At 37.5% G+C, this 19,182-nt stretch overlaps 1 protein-coding gene across 2 annotated transcripts in view; it reads left to right on the top strand.

Moving 5' to 3' along the window:
• The window catches only part of LOC126195345 (ATP-binding cassette sub-family G member 1-like), a 359,577-nt gene that overhangs the window by 325,181 nt on the left and 15,214 nt on the right, over positions 1-19,182 (top strand). For both annotated transcript variants that reach the window (XM_049933923.1, XM_049933924.1), the window contains one exon: positions 12,027-12,195. In XM_049933923.1, coding sequence (XP_049789880.1) covers positions 12,027-12,195 — 169 coding nt within the window. The remainder of the gene's footprint in view (positions 1-12,026; positions 12,196-19,182) is intronic.

A 19,182-nucleotide genomic window follows, 5' to 3' on the forward strand; every position in this document is an offset into this window, starting at 1 on the left:
GACTGTTGCAAATCTCCACTTCTTGACTGCAGAACCTTAGAAATTTTTAGCATGCACTAACAGCTTAAATTGTCACATGGTATTATGTGCTAATTTGAAGGATTAGGCTCCACAGTTACAGACTTCTCAAGGGACTTCTATTTTATGTGACAAGAGTTTCCCATATAGTATTCTTTTAACAGTGCAACTTGTTTGTGATGACGATTTGACCCACATTACTAAATGATGCTGTACATTCCAAAGATTCTAAGGACTCATATCATTAATTTTAGGAATTAGTTAGAAGAGAGAGACTAACACCATGCTTCCATAATGTTTGCCTAATCCTACTGGTTGTTTCCTCAACAGCTGGAAAACGTTCAGTAGATATCGATAAATCATACATCTTGGTTACAATGGACCAAAAATCCAGAAATCAATGTTTCAACCTTAATATTTAGGTAGACTCCATTTGTATGATTGATGAAAAACTTTAGAGGTTCATTTAAATGAAAATAATCAATTTCTGAAAATATAATATAATTAGATAAGCTACTCACCAAGTGGTGGCAGGAGAACACATATATAAAGGTATATAAAGCTTTCAGGGCCAGTGGCTTCTTCTTCTGGCAGAGGGGTTGAAGGAGAAGGAAGAGAGGCAAAGGAAAAGGAATGGTGAAGTTTAGGTAATGGGGAGATTTCATAAAAGTCACCCAGAACCCTGGGTCAGGAGAGACTTACCAGATGGGATGAGAAGGAAAGAGAGATTGTTGGGGACTGCATTGGTCGAGATTTGAAACCTGGGAGCTTGAAGGTGCAAGATAGGGTAATATGAAAGACAGAGATTACTGCCAAAACATCATGCATGGGTTAATAAGAGTCAAAAGCTAAGTGCATTGTATGTGGTAGAGGTGGGAGGTGGGAGGCCGGGGAAAAGTAGACAGGTCAGAAAATGAAAGATACAGAAAACTAAAAGGGAGTGGAGAAAGTAATAGTCTTGAATGTATTAATTAGTTCCTTCAACTAGGCTATGACTTCCTAATATCATACCCTGAAATGAGGTCCATTCTCTTTGACATTTTGCCTTCCACGCCTAGAATAGCATTTTGTTGCCACCCCAGTCTTCTTACTATCCTTGTCAGAGAATATGCCCCTCCTGCACCCATTTCCCTACCCTGTGGCTCCTACCCCTGTGACTATCCCTGCTCTAAGACTTAATCTATGCATCATCCTACTGTTACCTATGCCAGTTCTGTAATTGGCAAACAATGTAATATCAAATGGAGAGTCATCTGTGAAGTGACACATCACATCCCAACTGTTATGTGAACACTGTTTGATCTTTTACATCAGCATGACTATCACCAAGTCATCAGTTAGGGTGAATGGGCATAACCAGAGTGTGTATACTGGAAACACACAATATCCTGTTGCAGATCATCCTCAACAACATGCCAGTCTTAACCTTGCTGCCTGTTTCACCACATATGCCATCTGGATTCTTCCCACAGACATGAGTTTCTCAGAGCTCCGCCATTGCAAACTGTCATTGTACCATGTCCTTGGTTCTCGCCACAACCTGGCCTTAATTTATGTTATTTTTTTCGGTTTCAGCATTTCTTCAAAATAACTGTTACTTTCATCATTCCCTTTCAGTTTTCTATATCTTTCATTTACTGATATGTCCTTCTCCCCTTCCTTGCACCTCTACCACATACAATACACGTAGCTTTCTGCTCTTATTAACTCATGCATGACGTTTTGGCAGTTATCTCTGTCTTGTGTATTCCTTCATTAAGCCCTCTGGTTTTCAAATCCTGGCTGACACAGTCCCCAACAATCAGTCTTTCCTTTTCACCCCATCCAGTAAGTCTCCTCTGATCTGGGGTTCTGGGCATCTTTTCTGAACTTTCCCCATTACCTAAACCTCACCAATCCTTTTCCTTCACCCCTCTTCGTTCTCCTTCAAGCCTTATGCCTGAAGAAGAAGCCACTGGCTCCAAAAGATTGCAAATTTAATTACCTTTAAATGTGTGTTCTCCTGCTGCCACTTGTTGATTACATTTTTTATCCATACAATTACATTATATTTAGAGGTTCACTGTCGTATATTCAAAGTACAAAGGGTTAGTTACTCTGCCTTGATAAATATTTAAGTTTTTGGAGCCTTTTTTAAAGCCATTTCCTCAAAATGTTACATAAAGAATTACCGTATCTGGCATTTGGAGATACTATCACCATGTTATCTGCCATAGAGGGAAAGGAAAGGGAAGGACGAAAGGATGTGGGTTTTAAGGGAGAGGGTAAGGAGTCATTCCAATCCCGGGAGCGGAAAGACTTACCTTAGGGGAAAAAAGGACAGGTATACACTCGCATACACACATATCCATCCGCACTTATACAGACACAGGCAGACATATGTAAAGACAAAGAGGTTGGGCAGAGATTTCAGGTGAGGCGGAAGTACAGAGGCAAAGATGTTGTTGAATGACAAGTGATGTACAAGGGGCGGCAACTTGAAATTAGCGGAGGTTGAGGCCTGGTTGGTAACGGGAAGAGAGGATATACTGAAGGGCAAGTTCCCATCTCCGAGTTCTGATAGGTTGGTGTCGGTGGGAAGTATCCAGATAACCCGGATGGTGTAACACTGTGCCAAGATGTGCTGGCCGTGCACCAAGGCATGTTTAGCCACAGGGTGATCCTCATTACCAACAAACACTGTCTGCCTGTGTCTGTTCATGCGAATGGACAGTTTGTTGCTGGTCATTCCCACATAGAAGGCTTCACAGTGTAGGCAGGTCAGTTGGTAAATCACGTGGGTGCTTCCACATGTGGCTCTGCCTTTGATTGTGTACACCTTCTGGGTTACACGACTGGAGTAGGTGGTGGTGGTGGGAGGGTGCATGGGACATGTTTTACACAGGGGGTGGTTACAAGGGTAGGAGCCAGAGGGTAGTGAAGGTGGTTTGGGGATTTCCTAGGAATGAACGAAGAGGTTACGAAGGTTAGGCAGATGGCGGAAAGACACTCTTGGTGGAGTGGGGAGGATTTCGTGAAGGATGGATCTCATTTCAGGACAGGATTTGAGGAAGTTGTATCCCTGCTGGAGAGCCACATTCAGAGTCTGATCCAGTCCCAGAAAGTATCCTGTCACAAGTGGAGCACGTTTGGGGTTCTTCTGTGGGAGGTTCTGGGTTTTAGGGGATGAGGAAGTGGCTCTGGTTATTTGCTTCTGTACCTTGTCGGGAGTGTAGTTTCGGGATGCGAAAGCTGTTTTCAGGTTGTTGGTGTAATGGTTCAGGGATTCAGGACTGTTTGCCATGAAGACCTAAGCTGTAGGGAAGGGACCGTTTGATATGGAACGGGTGGCAGCTGTCATAATGGAGGTACTGTCACTTGTTGGTGGGTGTGATGTGGATGGATGTGTGAAGCTGGCCATTGGACAGATGGAGGTCAACATCAAGGGAAGTGGCATGGGATTTTGAGTAGGACCAGGTGAATCTGATGGAACCAAAGGAGTTGAGGTTGGAGAGGAAATTCTGGAGTTCTTCTTCACTGTGAGTCCAGATCATGAAGATGTCATCAATAAATCTGATCTGGACTCACAGTGAAGAAGAACTCCTTGGTGCATGGCCAGCACATCTTGGCACAGTGTTACACCGTCCGGGTTATCTGGATACTTTCCACCAACACCAACCTATCAGAACTCTGGAGATGGGAACTTGCCCTTCAAATAACAACAATATATAAAGGATAGATTGCTACTCACCACATGAAAGAGGCACTGAGTCACAGACAGGCACAATGGAAAAGAACTCAAGAAGTATTTCAGCTTTTGAACAAAGAAGTTGAAAACTCACACACATTCACACAATCATAACTCACACACATGTGGCCAGTCATCTCCTGATAGTAGCACTCAAACATGACAGTGACCATGTGTGTGTGTGTGTGTGTGTGTGTGTGTGTGTGAAAATTGTGATTGTATGTCTTTTTTTGCTTCAGAAGAAGGATTTTTTTTTTTTTTTGAAAGCTGAAATATTTCTAGCATAACAATATTATGAGAAGGAAAATTGCTAATCACCATGTAGCAGAGATGCTGAATTGCAGATAGGCACAACAAAAAGACTCTCACAATTATAGCTTTCGGCCATTAAGGCCTTCATGAACAATAGACATATGCACACACACACACACACACACACACACACACACACACACACACACCGAGCAAGGTGGCTCAGTGGTTAGCACACTGGACTCGCATTCGGGAGGATGACGGTTCAATCCCGTCTCCAGCCATCCTGATTTAGGTTTTCCGTGATTTCCCTAAATTGTTTCAGGCAAATGCCGGGATGGTTCCTTTGAAAGGGCACGGCCGATTTCCTTCCCAGTCCTTCCCTAAACCGAGCTTGCGCTCTGTCTCTAATGACCTCGTTGTCGATGGGACTTTAAACACTAACCACCACCACCACCACACACACACACACACACACACACACACACACACACACACACACACGCAAACACAACTCACACACATGACTGCAGTCTTAGGCAACTGAAACCACACTCTCTTTTGTTGACGAAGGCCTTAACAGCTGAAAGCTATAATTGTGAGAGTCTTTTGTTGTGCCTATCTGCAACTCAGCATCTCCAGTATATGGTGAGTAGCAACTTTCATTCTCATATTGTTACATTCCATCCTGGATTTTCCATTGTTTAATGTTTCTAGCTTACTTTAGCAATCTACCTGTCTGTGACCCAACAACTCCTCTGTGTGGTGAATAGCAATCAGTCTTTTCCATATTGTTGTTATTCCATCCTGGAATGTCTGTTATTAGATGCTGAAGGAGGCTTATTTAAGAATCATTGGAGCAGTGGAGCAACCAAATGATTAATTTTGTACTAAGGTCTCAAGTTGGCAGGCAGAGGTATGTGGAAATAAGTGGTAGCATGTTGTGTCATCTGGAAAATTTTAGCTCATTCATGTCATGTGTTCAGCTGTAAAATCTCAAAAGATGAATAAGTAATTCTCACTATATTTACACAGTGTGGACTGTAGATTATCCTTTCTTCAGTAATGTGCGATTGGTTAACAGTGTAATTATATTCTGTGTGTACCGTAGATCTGATACCTAACTCCTGCAGTTTCAAACATGTTGAGAGATTGGATTTTTCTTGTACAAGATCACCACCTGAAGGAATGCACAGAGCATTAACAGGTTTTAAAGCTAACTAAATAGTAGCTTAAGAAAGTAATTGTAGCAAGAATAACAACTATTTAAAAAGAGTGATAGTTAAGTAATAAATGGAAGAATGGCTAAGTGCTTAAGAATCCAGAAACACATTACACACACACTCACTCACACACACACACACACACACACACACACACACACACACACACACACACACACACACACAAGTTTAGCCTCTGCTGCCCCCCTCCTGGATTTGAAACACAAATATTTACTAAAATTTGCCTAACATGTGGGCATGTTTTTTTTTGTCTGTGTAACTGTGTAATACTTAACTATGAGTTGCAAACCTGAAACTGTGCTTTTCTAAAAATTACAAAAAGAAAAACTTAATAACATGCCATACAATAAATATAAATGCAAACAATTTGCATAATTTTCAGAAAGGTACCTGGGAGCAAAACACTGATTATTTAAATACAAAGAGATTTTTCTTTGCCCTGTCATTTGCAAACAAGTTTATGATTTCTTTGAAGTCCAGTTTCATTTTCAAATGTGATTCAATAGCAAGGACACCAAGATAACGACGATGATCATGTTTTTGTGATGTCATTAAATAACTACTTATGCTCTTACAGTGGAAAATGACCTTTCTGTTGAGCTATTGGAAGTAGGGTTCCTGAAATATATTTGAAGAACTATGTTCTTACCTGGGTACACATTCTCAAAGTTGCTACCTTTTAGCTTGTTGCATAGTTCTGGAAGAGAGTGTAACTCATTTTTAATCTTCACATCAGAGATATAGTTTTTGATGTGTAAACATTCAAGTATAAATGCTGTGTTTTCAAGATCTGAACTGTAGACTTGCTGGAAACTGGATGATGCTTGCTGGATTTTGAGTGGACTTAGCTTTTTCAGGTCTGACGAAAACATAGATGGCTTACTGAATTCCTTATAAGAAGAAACTCCCTTGTTGAGTCCTGTAATTTATCCAAAATCAAGAGGAAGGATATCTGCATATCATTTGGTTTATTAGTTTTTTCAATGTCTGAACCAGATTCATCAAAGAATTTTTTGTTTTTCTTATTTTGTTGCTTTCCTGAACCTCACATTGTTGAATTACAGCACTATTACAAAGGGATCCAAATTTTTTCTGCCCTAGGTTCTTGAAAACTTCATATCTCTATTATTTCTTCCAAGATTCCTACTAAAAAACTGTATAACTTCAGAACAGTGGCTACACCCATGTCTACTGATTCCAATTGCTGGGCTCCACTTAGTACTTTCTTCCTGTCATTTTCTTCAGTGTTTATCAAAATATCACAAAGCAGCATTCATCAATGACATGGTATGAATCGCATTAGAAGCAACTTGCCATTTGATTTTATGAACTAAAGCAAACTGTATGCAGTTGTCTGCGTGAAAATCATACAGAGTGCATATACTACACTCTGATGTTATAGGTGCATATGAGATGTAAAAAAATTAACTGAAACGCAATGAAAAGTTAATTCATCATATGACTCACAGATGTTAAAAAATTCTGCTTATAAAAGATGTCCAGAAATTTTCAAAAGTACATGTTTATGAACAGAAAAAAATGTATGTGAGTATTTTTTGTTAAGAGTTTTTTAACGAAGGTAAGAATGCTTGTGTGGATGAACCTTAACCATTTTAACCACATTGTAACATAATTATTGACTGAAAATTAAACATGTAAGAACGCTCTCTCATAAGCTGTAAGAAGGAAAAACTAACATCACTGTATCAGACTATCTCGTACCTGTGCTAATAGTATCAAGAATAAATGACACTAAGTAACATACTTTGGCATTTTTGTCAGCTAACATTCCTCAGTGAGAGGGAGATTTAAATTATAGGAAGTTTTTGATGCCCATGGTTTTTATACAATTTTCTATAAATATTGCCACCCCTAAAACCTTAAAACCTGCCACCCTGGACAGTTGCCCAGTTTGCCCCTCCCCCCTCTCCCCTCCCCCTCCCTAAATACAGCCCTGTGCGTATCACGGAGTCAGTTACTATTGTAAGGTCAGTCACTTTGGTACAAGGTTGTGCTCAGATTTTTATTTTCTGGTTTCATGGAAATTCAATGAGACATGACTGTTATAATGTTAGAGAAGAGTTTCTGAAAGCATGTAAATTTTTCATTATTATTGTTATTATTTTCGTCATAATTTCACAAACTGTTCACTGAATGTTATTGTTTTTGTATGTCCATTCTTGTGATTGATAGTCTTTGGGACTTTGACCTTTCACTTACATAATACAATGAACTACCTGCAACTGTCATTTTTATATTATTTTATTATATTGCAACAAGTTTTGGTGACTTAGTACTCCATCTACAGGCCTATATGCATAAACAGTAATGACAGCATCATCAACTTACCAACCATGCAAATACTAGGACAGAATAAGAATCAAGGACAATACTATAGAATTGAATTTACAGTAATCATTTGATAAAAATCGACAGATACAGTCATTATCACATACACAAAGTAGAATTGTATATACACAGTATACCATAACAAACTGTTACATTCCATCCTAGATTTTCAATTGCTTGGTGACAAATTTCTGCTCTGTATATAGTACAAATGTATTATTTATTAATAACATCAGACAATTCTCTATTTTTATTAATAACAGAATTAGCTAAATATTTCATGATTAAAAATTGGTCAGTTAGGTGGTGCACTAAACTGAGAAATCCTGGAATAATGTACCAGTCTACAAAAATAAGTGTAGAAAATTATAGAAGGCTGAAATAAACTACAACAGCTTCAGAAATAAGTAAACCAATGTAATATGCATCTGTGTGCAAGCAGTCCTTGTGAAAGGATAGCATCAACAATATCTAAGTGTCCATACAAGTAAAGCTATCAAAATGACAATATAAATATATCCACACGTCATGTCAAAGTTATAAAATGCTGAGCTGAAAACTGTATATGACCATATGCATAAAATGAAATCCAAGAACATGTCGAAAGACCAAATGTAGAAAACCACCAACGTCATACCATACACAGAATGTACAAAACCCAAGATAAAGTTCAAGATTAAAAACATGTATCCATCCATGTGCAAGTTTACCTTGCAAAAGGACAGCAGCAACAAAATCTTAAGTGTTAATAGAAATGAAGCTATCAAAATGATGATATAAATGTGACTATATATCATGTCAAAGTTATAAAATGCTGAGATGCTGACATTATAATATGTTATTGACTGGTTTTTACCTGGATACACTAGTTGTACAGAGGTGCATGTAAGGAATTGGCTTACACCATTACACCTTTTGTGATGTAACCCAGTAGTGTATGATGGTTCCATACAGGTCTTCCATGTTTCTTTTATGACATAAGTATTATCTCCACATATCATGAGTGTATTGTTGTTGGTTGCTTTACCTGGATAGGATTAGTGGATTACAGACACATTATTAGGTATTATATGATTTTTCATTGGTATCTAAGTTTTTGGTACAACACTGGATACACATGGGGTTTTTCACCTTTGACATTACTGACAACTTTGAATACTGATGATGAAAAATATGTGTTTTGAGATATTACATTTAAGTTTCACTTTATTATCATTGTTTAATTTGACATATTTGAGAAACAGATTCTGCTTTTATGTTACCCTTAAAATGTCCTTTGTCAAATGGAACAGACTTTTTAAAGTTAATGTTACACATTAAGTGGTTAACTCCTTGAGACCTACAGCACATTATAGGGCAAAAAATTTAAAACAAAATAAACTGGCCCCTAACTGAGAAAAATTAGCATACCCTGCTCAGCATTTTTTTAGGCAGAACATTGGTATTTTTATTCTGTGTTATGGCATCTTTTTGACGAAATTTGATTTTGAAATCTTTAATGGGCCAAAACCACTTAAAATTTTGATTTCAGGGAACCTTTCAAAAATAGGTATCCATGATCACATATTTTATGGATGTCAAAGGAATTGATTTTCTACCTACAAACTAGTTGTGTCTGAAGCAGGTACAGGTAATTCACAAACAGAACTTTCGCATCTTCTTCTGTGGTTCTGGAATATCTGGTGGACAGGTTCTTCCTTAGAATCCTCATTGTCCCTGACTTGAGGTTCTGATTCAGGTTCTCATTCTACTTCAGGACATAGAATGTCTTTTTATTCCTCTTTGCAATAGGTTCTGATGTTTTTAAAAAGATAATCTCTTCATTGTCTTGTCATGCCTACTAGAATTACTGCAACAGGAAATGCGACAGGTCCATTTTCTCTGGAAAACTTGCAGTACACAAACTCATTTCTGTCAATGTCTATTTTGTAATGTACACTTCCTTTGTCACTAACGATGAACTCAAAGTGGATATATTTAGTTATGTGAGGCACTTTGTGAGCATTACTATTCATGGCAATTAGCCAGTCATACATACTCACAGCAACTTCCCCTTTATCATTTCTAGCAGCAACAGCAGTGTTAACATGTGTTGTAGTTGTAGGTTTTCGTTGCTACCATAATGTCAGCTGGCATCTTAGGGCTGCCAACTGCAAATTCTTAACATCTGAAGATATTTGTAACTCTTCTTTAAAAAGGACTACTTACCTTGTTTGGAATTATTGTATTTGGAAAACGTTCTCATTTAATACAAAGCTACACTGAGCTCTTTAAAATGCCTATGAAATTTAGGCAATATGTTTTGTGAAGCATTATGTATGTAGCTGTGAGATTTACAAAAGAGGCCTCTTCTCTGCCTAGTGTTATTTCCCCATAATGACAAGAAATCTGTTTTCAAAAGACAGATATTTATTACTTTTAATGATGTTATTGACACCTGTTGCATACAAGCAACTTTCAAATTGATACAAGCATGCATAGAATGAAGTAAGTTACTACTCTATGGTTTGCACCTCAGTGTTTTATAACTTTGACATGACACATAGATACATTTATATTGTTATTTTGGTAGTGTTACCTATATTGACACTTACATTTTGTTGATGCTGTCCTTCTGCAAGGTCAACTTGCACATAGATGCATATATGTTTTTCATCCTGAACGTTATCTTGGGTTTCGAATATTCTGTTTATGGTATGACATTTTGTGGTTCTCCATATTTGATCTTTTGACATGTACTTGGACCTTCATTTTATGCATATGGCATGAATATGTCCATATATGCTTTTCACTTCAGCAGTTTACAACATCGATGTGGCATGTAGATATGTTTGTACTGTCATTTTGATTGCTTTTGTCTCTATTCTTCCTTTGCTTTCGCCTTTGTCCCGCAGTTTTTGCAGGGTCAGCATGGTTGCAATCAGACATGGCAAGCCTAATTTCAAGGGGTGACTGGATGCCCTTCCTGCCGCCACCCTGTACCCCTCCCCCCCCCCCCCCCCCTCCATGGATGGAGTCAGTGTACCCCAGCAGCTGTCTGTGTCTAGTGTAGTGTGTGGACGTGTTTCAAATGTCTGTGAGTCATGTAACTGAGGCGGGATGTGGGGACCAGCCCAGTATTTACCTAGGGGGGATGTGGAAAACTGCCTAAAAACCACCCCTCATCATTAAGCCGCCATTCAGTTTCGATCCGGGGCTGGTGCACCTACCCGAGTCCAGGAAGCAGCACATTAGCGCTCTCGGCTAACCTGGCGGGTATAGCTTTATCTCTATTGATACTTAGATATTGTTGATGCTATCCTTTTACAAGGACTGCTTGCGCATGGATGCATATTACTTTGGTTTACTTATTTCTGATGTTGTTGTAGTTTATTTTATCCATCTATCATTTTCTAAACTTACTGTTGTAGACTGGTAGGCTACTTCAGGATTTTGCAGTTTAATGTATCATCTAACTGACCAGTTTTTAATCTTGAAATATTTCGTTAATGATTTTGTTAATAAATAGTACATTTGTATGATACATAGAGTAGAAATTTGTTTCTTACACTATGTATGTATAATTCTGTATTAGGTATGTGACAGTGAATGTATCTGTTGGTTTTTATCAAATGATTACTGCAAAATCCCATTCTATAGTGTTGTCCTTGATTCCTACTTTGTCTTTAATATGTCTTTATATTTGCATGGGAGGTAAATTGATGATGCTATTATTACTGATTGTGCATACAGGCCTGTAGATGGAGTATTGAGTCATAAAAACTGGTTTCAGTATAATAAAAAAAACATCAAAATGATGGCTACAGATGTTTCATCTTATTATCGAATTTCACTGTGGTTGTATGAGGGCAAGGTGAAATGCTCTCAAACTGCAACAGAGGATGTATTAGTGTCAATGCAATTTTGTTTTTGTTATGTTGGTTCCTGTTATGTAGTAACATAGGTAAAGTGGAAACTTCATCTGGAGAACTGTTTTATTTATAGGAATTTTCATAGCAGTTCTGTTTTGTGTGAATTACTGAAATGAATAAACTGCAATTCTATCCCAGCATAAATTTGTTTTGCTTGATTTATTACCAACATAAAATTTGGTGAAAGTTTGAAGAGTCTGCTTCATAATTTTCAACAGTTAAAAATAGTTTACTGAATTTGTATATGCAGTATAAATCTCTTGTAAATGGTTCACACAAAGGTGGTCACAATGGTACAACCATATATGTACACATTTTGAAAGCTAGCTCTGTTTCTGATTAATATGGCTCATTAACAATATGTTCCAAATAGATATATAATTATCTGTGTTCACCATGCAATCAGTGTTTATGAAGAACTCACTGAGGACAGCATATTGTGGAGAAAACACCACTGACTGATGATAATCACATATGTAGTTATGTAAGATAATAGTGTCTGATTTAAGTTTTTCTCTCTTGCAGAGTCTTACACGGATGAGGCTGATGTTGCACATTGTAATTGGTTTTCTCATTGGAACTTTGTTCTTTGGAATTGGAAATGATGCTGGACATACACTAAATAATTTCAGCTTTTTGTATTTCTGCCTTATGTTCATCCAGTTTACAGCTTTCTCGACCATGAGTTTAACATGTAAGTAGACATTAAAATAAACAATGGAAAATCATTTGAAACAGATAGATATGCATGTTCCATCTGCAAAATTCACTTGTATAATGAAACAAAATCCCAACGTGCAACAAATGAAAGCATGAGATATGGATATTCTTCCATCATTAATTTGTCATGTTTATACATTCACTTGATTACTCTTCAAAACAAAGCTTCAAAATCTGTAATGTACCAACAAAGTTGTTTCCTTTTCATGAGCTTTACTAGCTAAACTGCAGTGTTGTGGAATAAATAGCACTGTATTACAAATAATTAATTCTTATCTAAATAACAAAAGACAGTTTGTGTCAATTCAAAATAGGCATTGTTACTTGAAGCAAATCATGTTTGGTGTGACTCAGGGCTCTGTCCTTAGACCATTCTTCTTCATTGTTGCAATTAACAGTTTGCCACACTGTATTTGGCTTCAGTCAGTCATCTGCTATGCAGACAATACACCTTTAATCTCCACAGATGGAGATATGTCAAGATTACACCAGAAATCACAGGATACTCTCTCCATAACACTAAACTGGTTCTCATGTAACAAACTACAGTGTAATCCAGAGAAAAGTCATCATCCAGAGAAAAGTCATCATCAGACTCTGTAAAACTGCTTGGGACACACATTGATTTCAAACTAAACTGGGAACCTCACATTAACCATGTCTGCAAAAAGATATCATGGGTGTCCTGTTTCACATGGAAAATATCCGACCTAGTGAGTAATAAATATCTTAGGACAATTTACTTTAGACTTAGTGAACAGTTTGAAATTTCTTAGTAAATTGCCACATTCTCACTCAACACACCTCTTAGTAATTTTAAAATTAAGTTGTATAACTGGTTAAAAGTGGAAAATCCAGTATGGTGTAATGACAATATTATGAAAAGGATAGATCACTACTCGCCATATAGCGGAAATGTTGAGTTGCAGGCAGATGCAACAAAAAGACTAATAAACATGTAAGTTTTGGCCCCAAGGTCTTCTTCTGAAATAGAGATCATAGAGACACACATTCACCCAAACTCAGAATGTGAGCTGTGTTTGTGGAAATTCGTATGGGTATGTTGTTTATTTCAGAAGAAGGTCTTCTAACCAAAAGCTTACATGTTTAGTAGTCTTTTTGTTGTTCTTGTGTACCTGGTGGGGCAAAATGAATTCACTTTATTGCAACATAAAAACTAAACCGTAACTCATATGACTCTATTATAGAGCACATCCAGCAACAGAATAAAATAAAAGAGAAAACGTAAGTCAGTGACTGCACCAAAGATAATGATTAAAAAATAGTAATCACTAACATGTAGCATTACAGCACAGATAACACTGGCAGGTATTTAGATCATTAGGGCGAGAGGTGCTTGTTCAGCTGGGTGTGTGAACGATGTAGCTTCTGGGATGGCAGTCTTCAGTTTGGTAAATGCCAACTTGGCCTCACTATTCCACTGGAGTTCACCTTTTGGCTTCGGTAAACCATGAAAGAGTATATTCAGTGGTGCAGCCAGGAGGGCATGATTGTGAACAAATCAATGGTAAAAACTGATTACGCCAAGATATAAATGTAATTCTGTAACTGTCATAGGCTGCAGAAAATTAAGTATAGCTTCTACTTTTCCTTGCGGTCTCTTATGCCGTGTGCATTGATAGTATAGCATAGAAACTGTACTTCAGGTACTACAAAGATGCATTTCGGTGTGTTGATAAGCTGAGATTGTGGAGTTATGTTGAATTGGGACACAGAAGATCCGTCACTCAGCTGATGCAACACAACATGAAACATTAGTGATTGTTGATTTCCACATGAGTGACTGTCAGAAATCACGTTGAGGTTAAAAAAGTAAACTGTAACTCATATGACTCCGTTACAATGTGCATTCAACAGCAGAACATATATATAAAAACAAAGAGAAAACATAAGTCAGCAACTGCACCAAAGATAATCACTAAAAAATAATAATCACTTGAGCATTGCATTACACTACACATAGCACTGCACTTCAAGACAGTCCATTCTACAGTTTAAGAGAATTCTTGGATATTACACTTGTAGTGTAGTAATTGAGTTTTAAGATTATGATTGCAATTCTGTAAAGCTAGTTCACATATGATAAATGAATTGTGCATGTAATGTGAACATTAACTAATATAACTAATATAGTGATTTCTATTGTATCGTGTCATCAGTGAAAAACCTGTTCCACTACATATGGTCAATGAAAATAAAGAATCTGAATTTGAAACTAAAGACTCTTGCAGTTTTCAAACTTTGTTTAATCTGGATTAGAAGATTAAATGAATGTAACTTTCTAAAACAATGAACCCTCTATGTGGTCAATGGCAGTCTATTATAATTCATTTCATTGTTGTTAGTCCATTCCAAATTTTCTATTGTCTAATCTAATCATTACTGACACCACTCATGTTCTTAACCTTCTAGCTCAGAAACTGTAATGTTCACTGATGACACAAGCATATTAATGAGGGGTCCAAACTCAATCTTTCCAAACAGAGTTCAGATGATAGTTGATAAGGCATAAAATTGGTTTGCAGCTAATAGTTGAAGTCTTAATCTCACAAAGACTTGTATCATGTAATTTCAAAGAAGTGGAAATAGCCTGCTAACACCAGAAGTAGACATTAATAGTCATACACTAAAAGAAGTGCTTTGTATAAAATTCCTTGGCATTTAGTTGGATAACAAGTTAAAACAGAGCTAATACATAGGTAAACTAATTGAGAAGCTGAGTTCAGTGTGTTTTGTCTGTAGCAGTATCTCTCATTGTATTGATCTAAAGGCGAGGATTGGCATATTTTGCAACTGTATGCCCCCTGTTGTTTATGGAATTACCTTCTGGGGTAATGTGCATCAAATAAATAAAATGTTTATTCAGCAAAAGTGAGCAGTGAGAATATTGTGTAAAGTAGACAACTGTACAGCTTATAAAAGCCTTTTTAAGGATCTTGTGATTGTCACACTCCCTACCAGTATATTTACACCTAAATTGGCTTTGTTGGTCTTAATAAAAATCCAGCAGAACTGTGAACTACACAATCACTGTACAAGACAAAAAATAGTTTTCATGTAGACTTTGCCTGCTTGCCTAGAGGTGTGAGTGGATTCATGTACTTCACAGGAAAGATATTCAATGAGCTGCCATGTAACAAAGAAATATCTGAGAATCACAACCTGTTGAAAAGAAAATTAAAAATGTACGATGGGAGCCACTGTTTCTGCAAATTATTTGAATGTTTAAATTCAGGGATTCAGAAGTTCTGTTAAATGTGTGGGAAGTAGCTGCGTTCACTGCAAAACTGCACAGCAAGTAGTAATTTACTGTAAACAGGTATCAGTAAAGATGTTGATTACTTTCTTTGAAAAACACTGAAGTAATGAAGCAGATCTTAAGCTACCAATCAGAGTGTCACTGATGATCTAGAAGGTATTGACTGGGGTATGGAGCCATGTCACCTCCAGTGCCGTGGCCAGATGCATTAAGTTTCTCAGTTGAGGATCCTTGGCATGAATAACACATCTCAATGTTGTCACACAGATTCTTGATTAGGTTTAAATCTGGGGAGTTTGGTGGCCAGGGAGTATGGTAAACTCATCCTGGTGCTCTTTGAACCATGCACATTCATTGTGAGCTGTGCAACATGTTGAATTGTCCTACTGGTAAATGCCATCATACTGAGGAAAAACAAACTGCATGTAGGGGTGGACATGGTCCTCAAAGAGACATATGTACTTGTGTTGATCCATTGCGCCTTTCATAATGATGAGATCTCACAAGGAATCCCACAAAACATTTCCCAGACTATAATGCTCCTTCCTCCAGCCGGGACCTTTCTGACAGTTGTTGAAGGGTGTTTACTTTCAAATGTTTCATGCCATACACACCAAGGGCCATCTGTCCAATGGAGCAGAAAATGAAATTCATCCGAAAATACCACCTGCCACCACATAGTTGATGTCTAGATGCAGTATTTGTGTGCAAATTACAGCCTTTATCACCAGTGAACAGCAGTCAGCATGGGTGTATGAACCAGAAGCCTGCTGTGGAGGCCCATGCACAGCAACATGCCTTGAATGGTCATTGAAGAGACACAATGGTAGATCCTTGGTTCATCTGCATGGTCAGTTGCTCAATAGTTGCACATCTGTTTGCCTGTACACATCTCCGCAGCTGTCATTCAGCCCTGTCATGTATGGTCTGTGGCGCACCATAGTTGCTTTGGCACAGGTTTGGATAGCACCATTTTGCAATGCATGATATACTTTAACTACGCCATCATGCAAACAGTTTACAAACTTAGGGATTTTGGAAATGCTTCCACCCTTTGAAAGCCAGTGATCATGTTCTTTTGGATATCACATGAATTACTCCATTTCTGCATTACAACAATGACTGCACTGTTTCCAAGCGCCTACTGGCACTGAGCTGTGTGACCTGTTGAATTGTCCTACTGGTAAGTGCCATCATTCCGAGCAAAAACAGTCTGCATATAGGGCTGGAGATGGTCCTCAAAGATACATACATACCTGTGTTGATCCATTGAACCTTTCATAATAATGACACCACACAAGGAATGCAGCTGGAGCTGCCACTTGCCATCTGTGCATTGTTATTGCAAGCTGACATTGAATGTAGGTTGATGGTCACATTATTGTGACTGGACCATTTATGACTGAGTAGGCAGCAGCTCATTTCAAAGTAGCAGCTTTCTTTCTGATGTATTTTTATTAATTTTGGCTAACATAAGCATGAATGTCATTAAGGAGGTTAGTAACAGTTTATTAATGTTTAACAGAAAACACTTATCTAATGTTCTGCAAATATGTGTGTATTACCTTCTTACCTGTGTGACTTTCTAAACTCTACATTAAGATGTTCCACAGAATGCTTCACTCAGTGTTTACCATCACACTTCAAGAACGACATGGTCTTCACACTGGTCAAATTAGCATTCTCATAAATGTTCCTGATGTCATCGTCCCTGTTATTTCATAATCTTTTTTTTTTTTTTTTTTTTCCAATATCTTTCTTCACAGAACTCAAATCACAGGAGACATCACTGAACCCTGGACTTTGATGGGAAACCCTAGTTACCTGGTAATTACTTACCACAGGGTTCATTAAAGGTTCTGAGATTGTCATCCCATGACTACTATTCAACTACAAGACGATAATGTCTTCTCAAAATATTCCTTCGTACACCTAGCATACACCTTACGCCCCATACTATCAACCTGTTTCTGAACTTCTGGGGTTGTCTGAAAGCAACCAGGCTGAATGTATCAAACTTAATATTGTCTCTGGATCATTTTGCTGATTTGGAAGGCTTGGCTGCAATCCAGTCCTCTGGTCTGGCCAAGATTACTACAGCAGACTGCATCTCATAAAACTGCTAATGCATCTTGCAGTATTGCCAAATCAGCTAAAAGTTTCAAGATAAGCTGCACTTTTACCATTAGTCCATAGTGGTAGTGACAATTACTGCATTTCCAGAAGTGACCAGCATCATTTCTGAAGTGAGCTGTACTACAACATCCCTCGGGAAAATAATGCTGATATTTCCCTCACTCACTGCCATTCCTAATGATTCTGCATCAGTTTGCACACTTGTTCATTGTGACACTGAAGATAGTTAAAAAGTTTCTCTCAAAGAAAGGTTGACACATAAGGCATTTCTAAATTTAATTTTTGATAAAATTATTTGAAAATAATAATTATTTAGCAACTGTTGCTTTATGTAATTCAGGTGCAGAAAATTATTCATAAAATATTACATTTACAAAATTTCTAAGAACAATTTATTTGATCTTAAATGTCAACTGGTGAAAATTTTAGAATAGAAGCATACATTTACTGCCACAGAAACTGACATTAGGTTAGTTCAGAACATACATTATATGTAACTAATGTTACTCTTAACCAGTAACTGCACAAATTTACTGATAGCTTTGTAAAAATAGATACTAAAACTTATCTTTGTAGAATAACGTTGTTGGGCTGTGTTTTCTCACTATTGCAAGTATTATCTGCTAGATATGGAAATGCTACTATTTCAATAGATGTAAATCACTGTAAATCAATTTATAAAACTTTGAAATTGTGGACAGTAGTATCATAACTATTGATTTAGCTAATCTGAGGAGCAATCTATCCACATGTTATGTTTCTCACTCTTATGTTAGTTTCCTACCAGTAATAAACAAAGAAACCCTCTGTTTTCCATTATGAAGATAAGGCTTCATCCAGTCAATAACAATGCCTTTAATGCTGTAACACTTCCAAATAGAATTTTGTGGCCAAGGCTTTGGCAAGGTCTCAAAATGTACAACACATAATTCATGTTGGTAATATAATTTCCTGAAACACTACACTAACATTTCATTTCCATTTTTGTATTGTCTATAGGACATTATTTGTGCAGTCACTAAATTATAATTTGAGAAATACTCAGTAGACTTATTTTTGAAACACAAAGAAAATTAAATAGTATCTAACTTTTCCTAGAGAATCAAAGCTGAATTGGACTGTTGCCCAGTCTGCTTAGTATATCCTCTCCTTCTGTTGATCCTGCAGCAGCAAATTTGATGTCTTCTTTTCCTAGCGAGGCACCAGAAGACATAACTGCATGCCTTGTTTATGTCTCAGCTGCAACCAAATTGGGCAGTTGGTGTGATGAAATCTGATTTCATATGAGCAGTTTGCAGCTGATTGGAAAGGCTACGGCATAAGTTACTTGCCATGATATGTTGCGGCGTATACAAACATTCAGACAGTCACCTGAGAGACGATGACAGCAGTATTGTAAGCAGAACAGTACTCACTTCTTTAGGGGAAACTGAATACATTAACGCAGAAGAATAATGTGTCCTTCGAGTTATTATGTGATAGGATCCAAATGATCAAAGTCCAGTCATGTGAGCTAATGTAGAATAAGGAAGACAATAAGGTGCT

This window comes from Schistocerca nitens, chromosome 7 (genome assembly GCF_023898315.1).
Source record: "Schistocerca nitens isolate TAMUIC-IGC-003100 chromosome 7, iqSchNite1.1, whole genome shotgun sequence".
Taxonomy (NCBI): Eukaryota; Metazoa; Arthropoda; class Insecta; order Orthoptera; family Acrididae; genus Schistocerca; species Schistocerca nitens.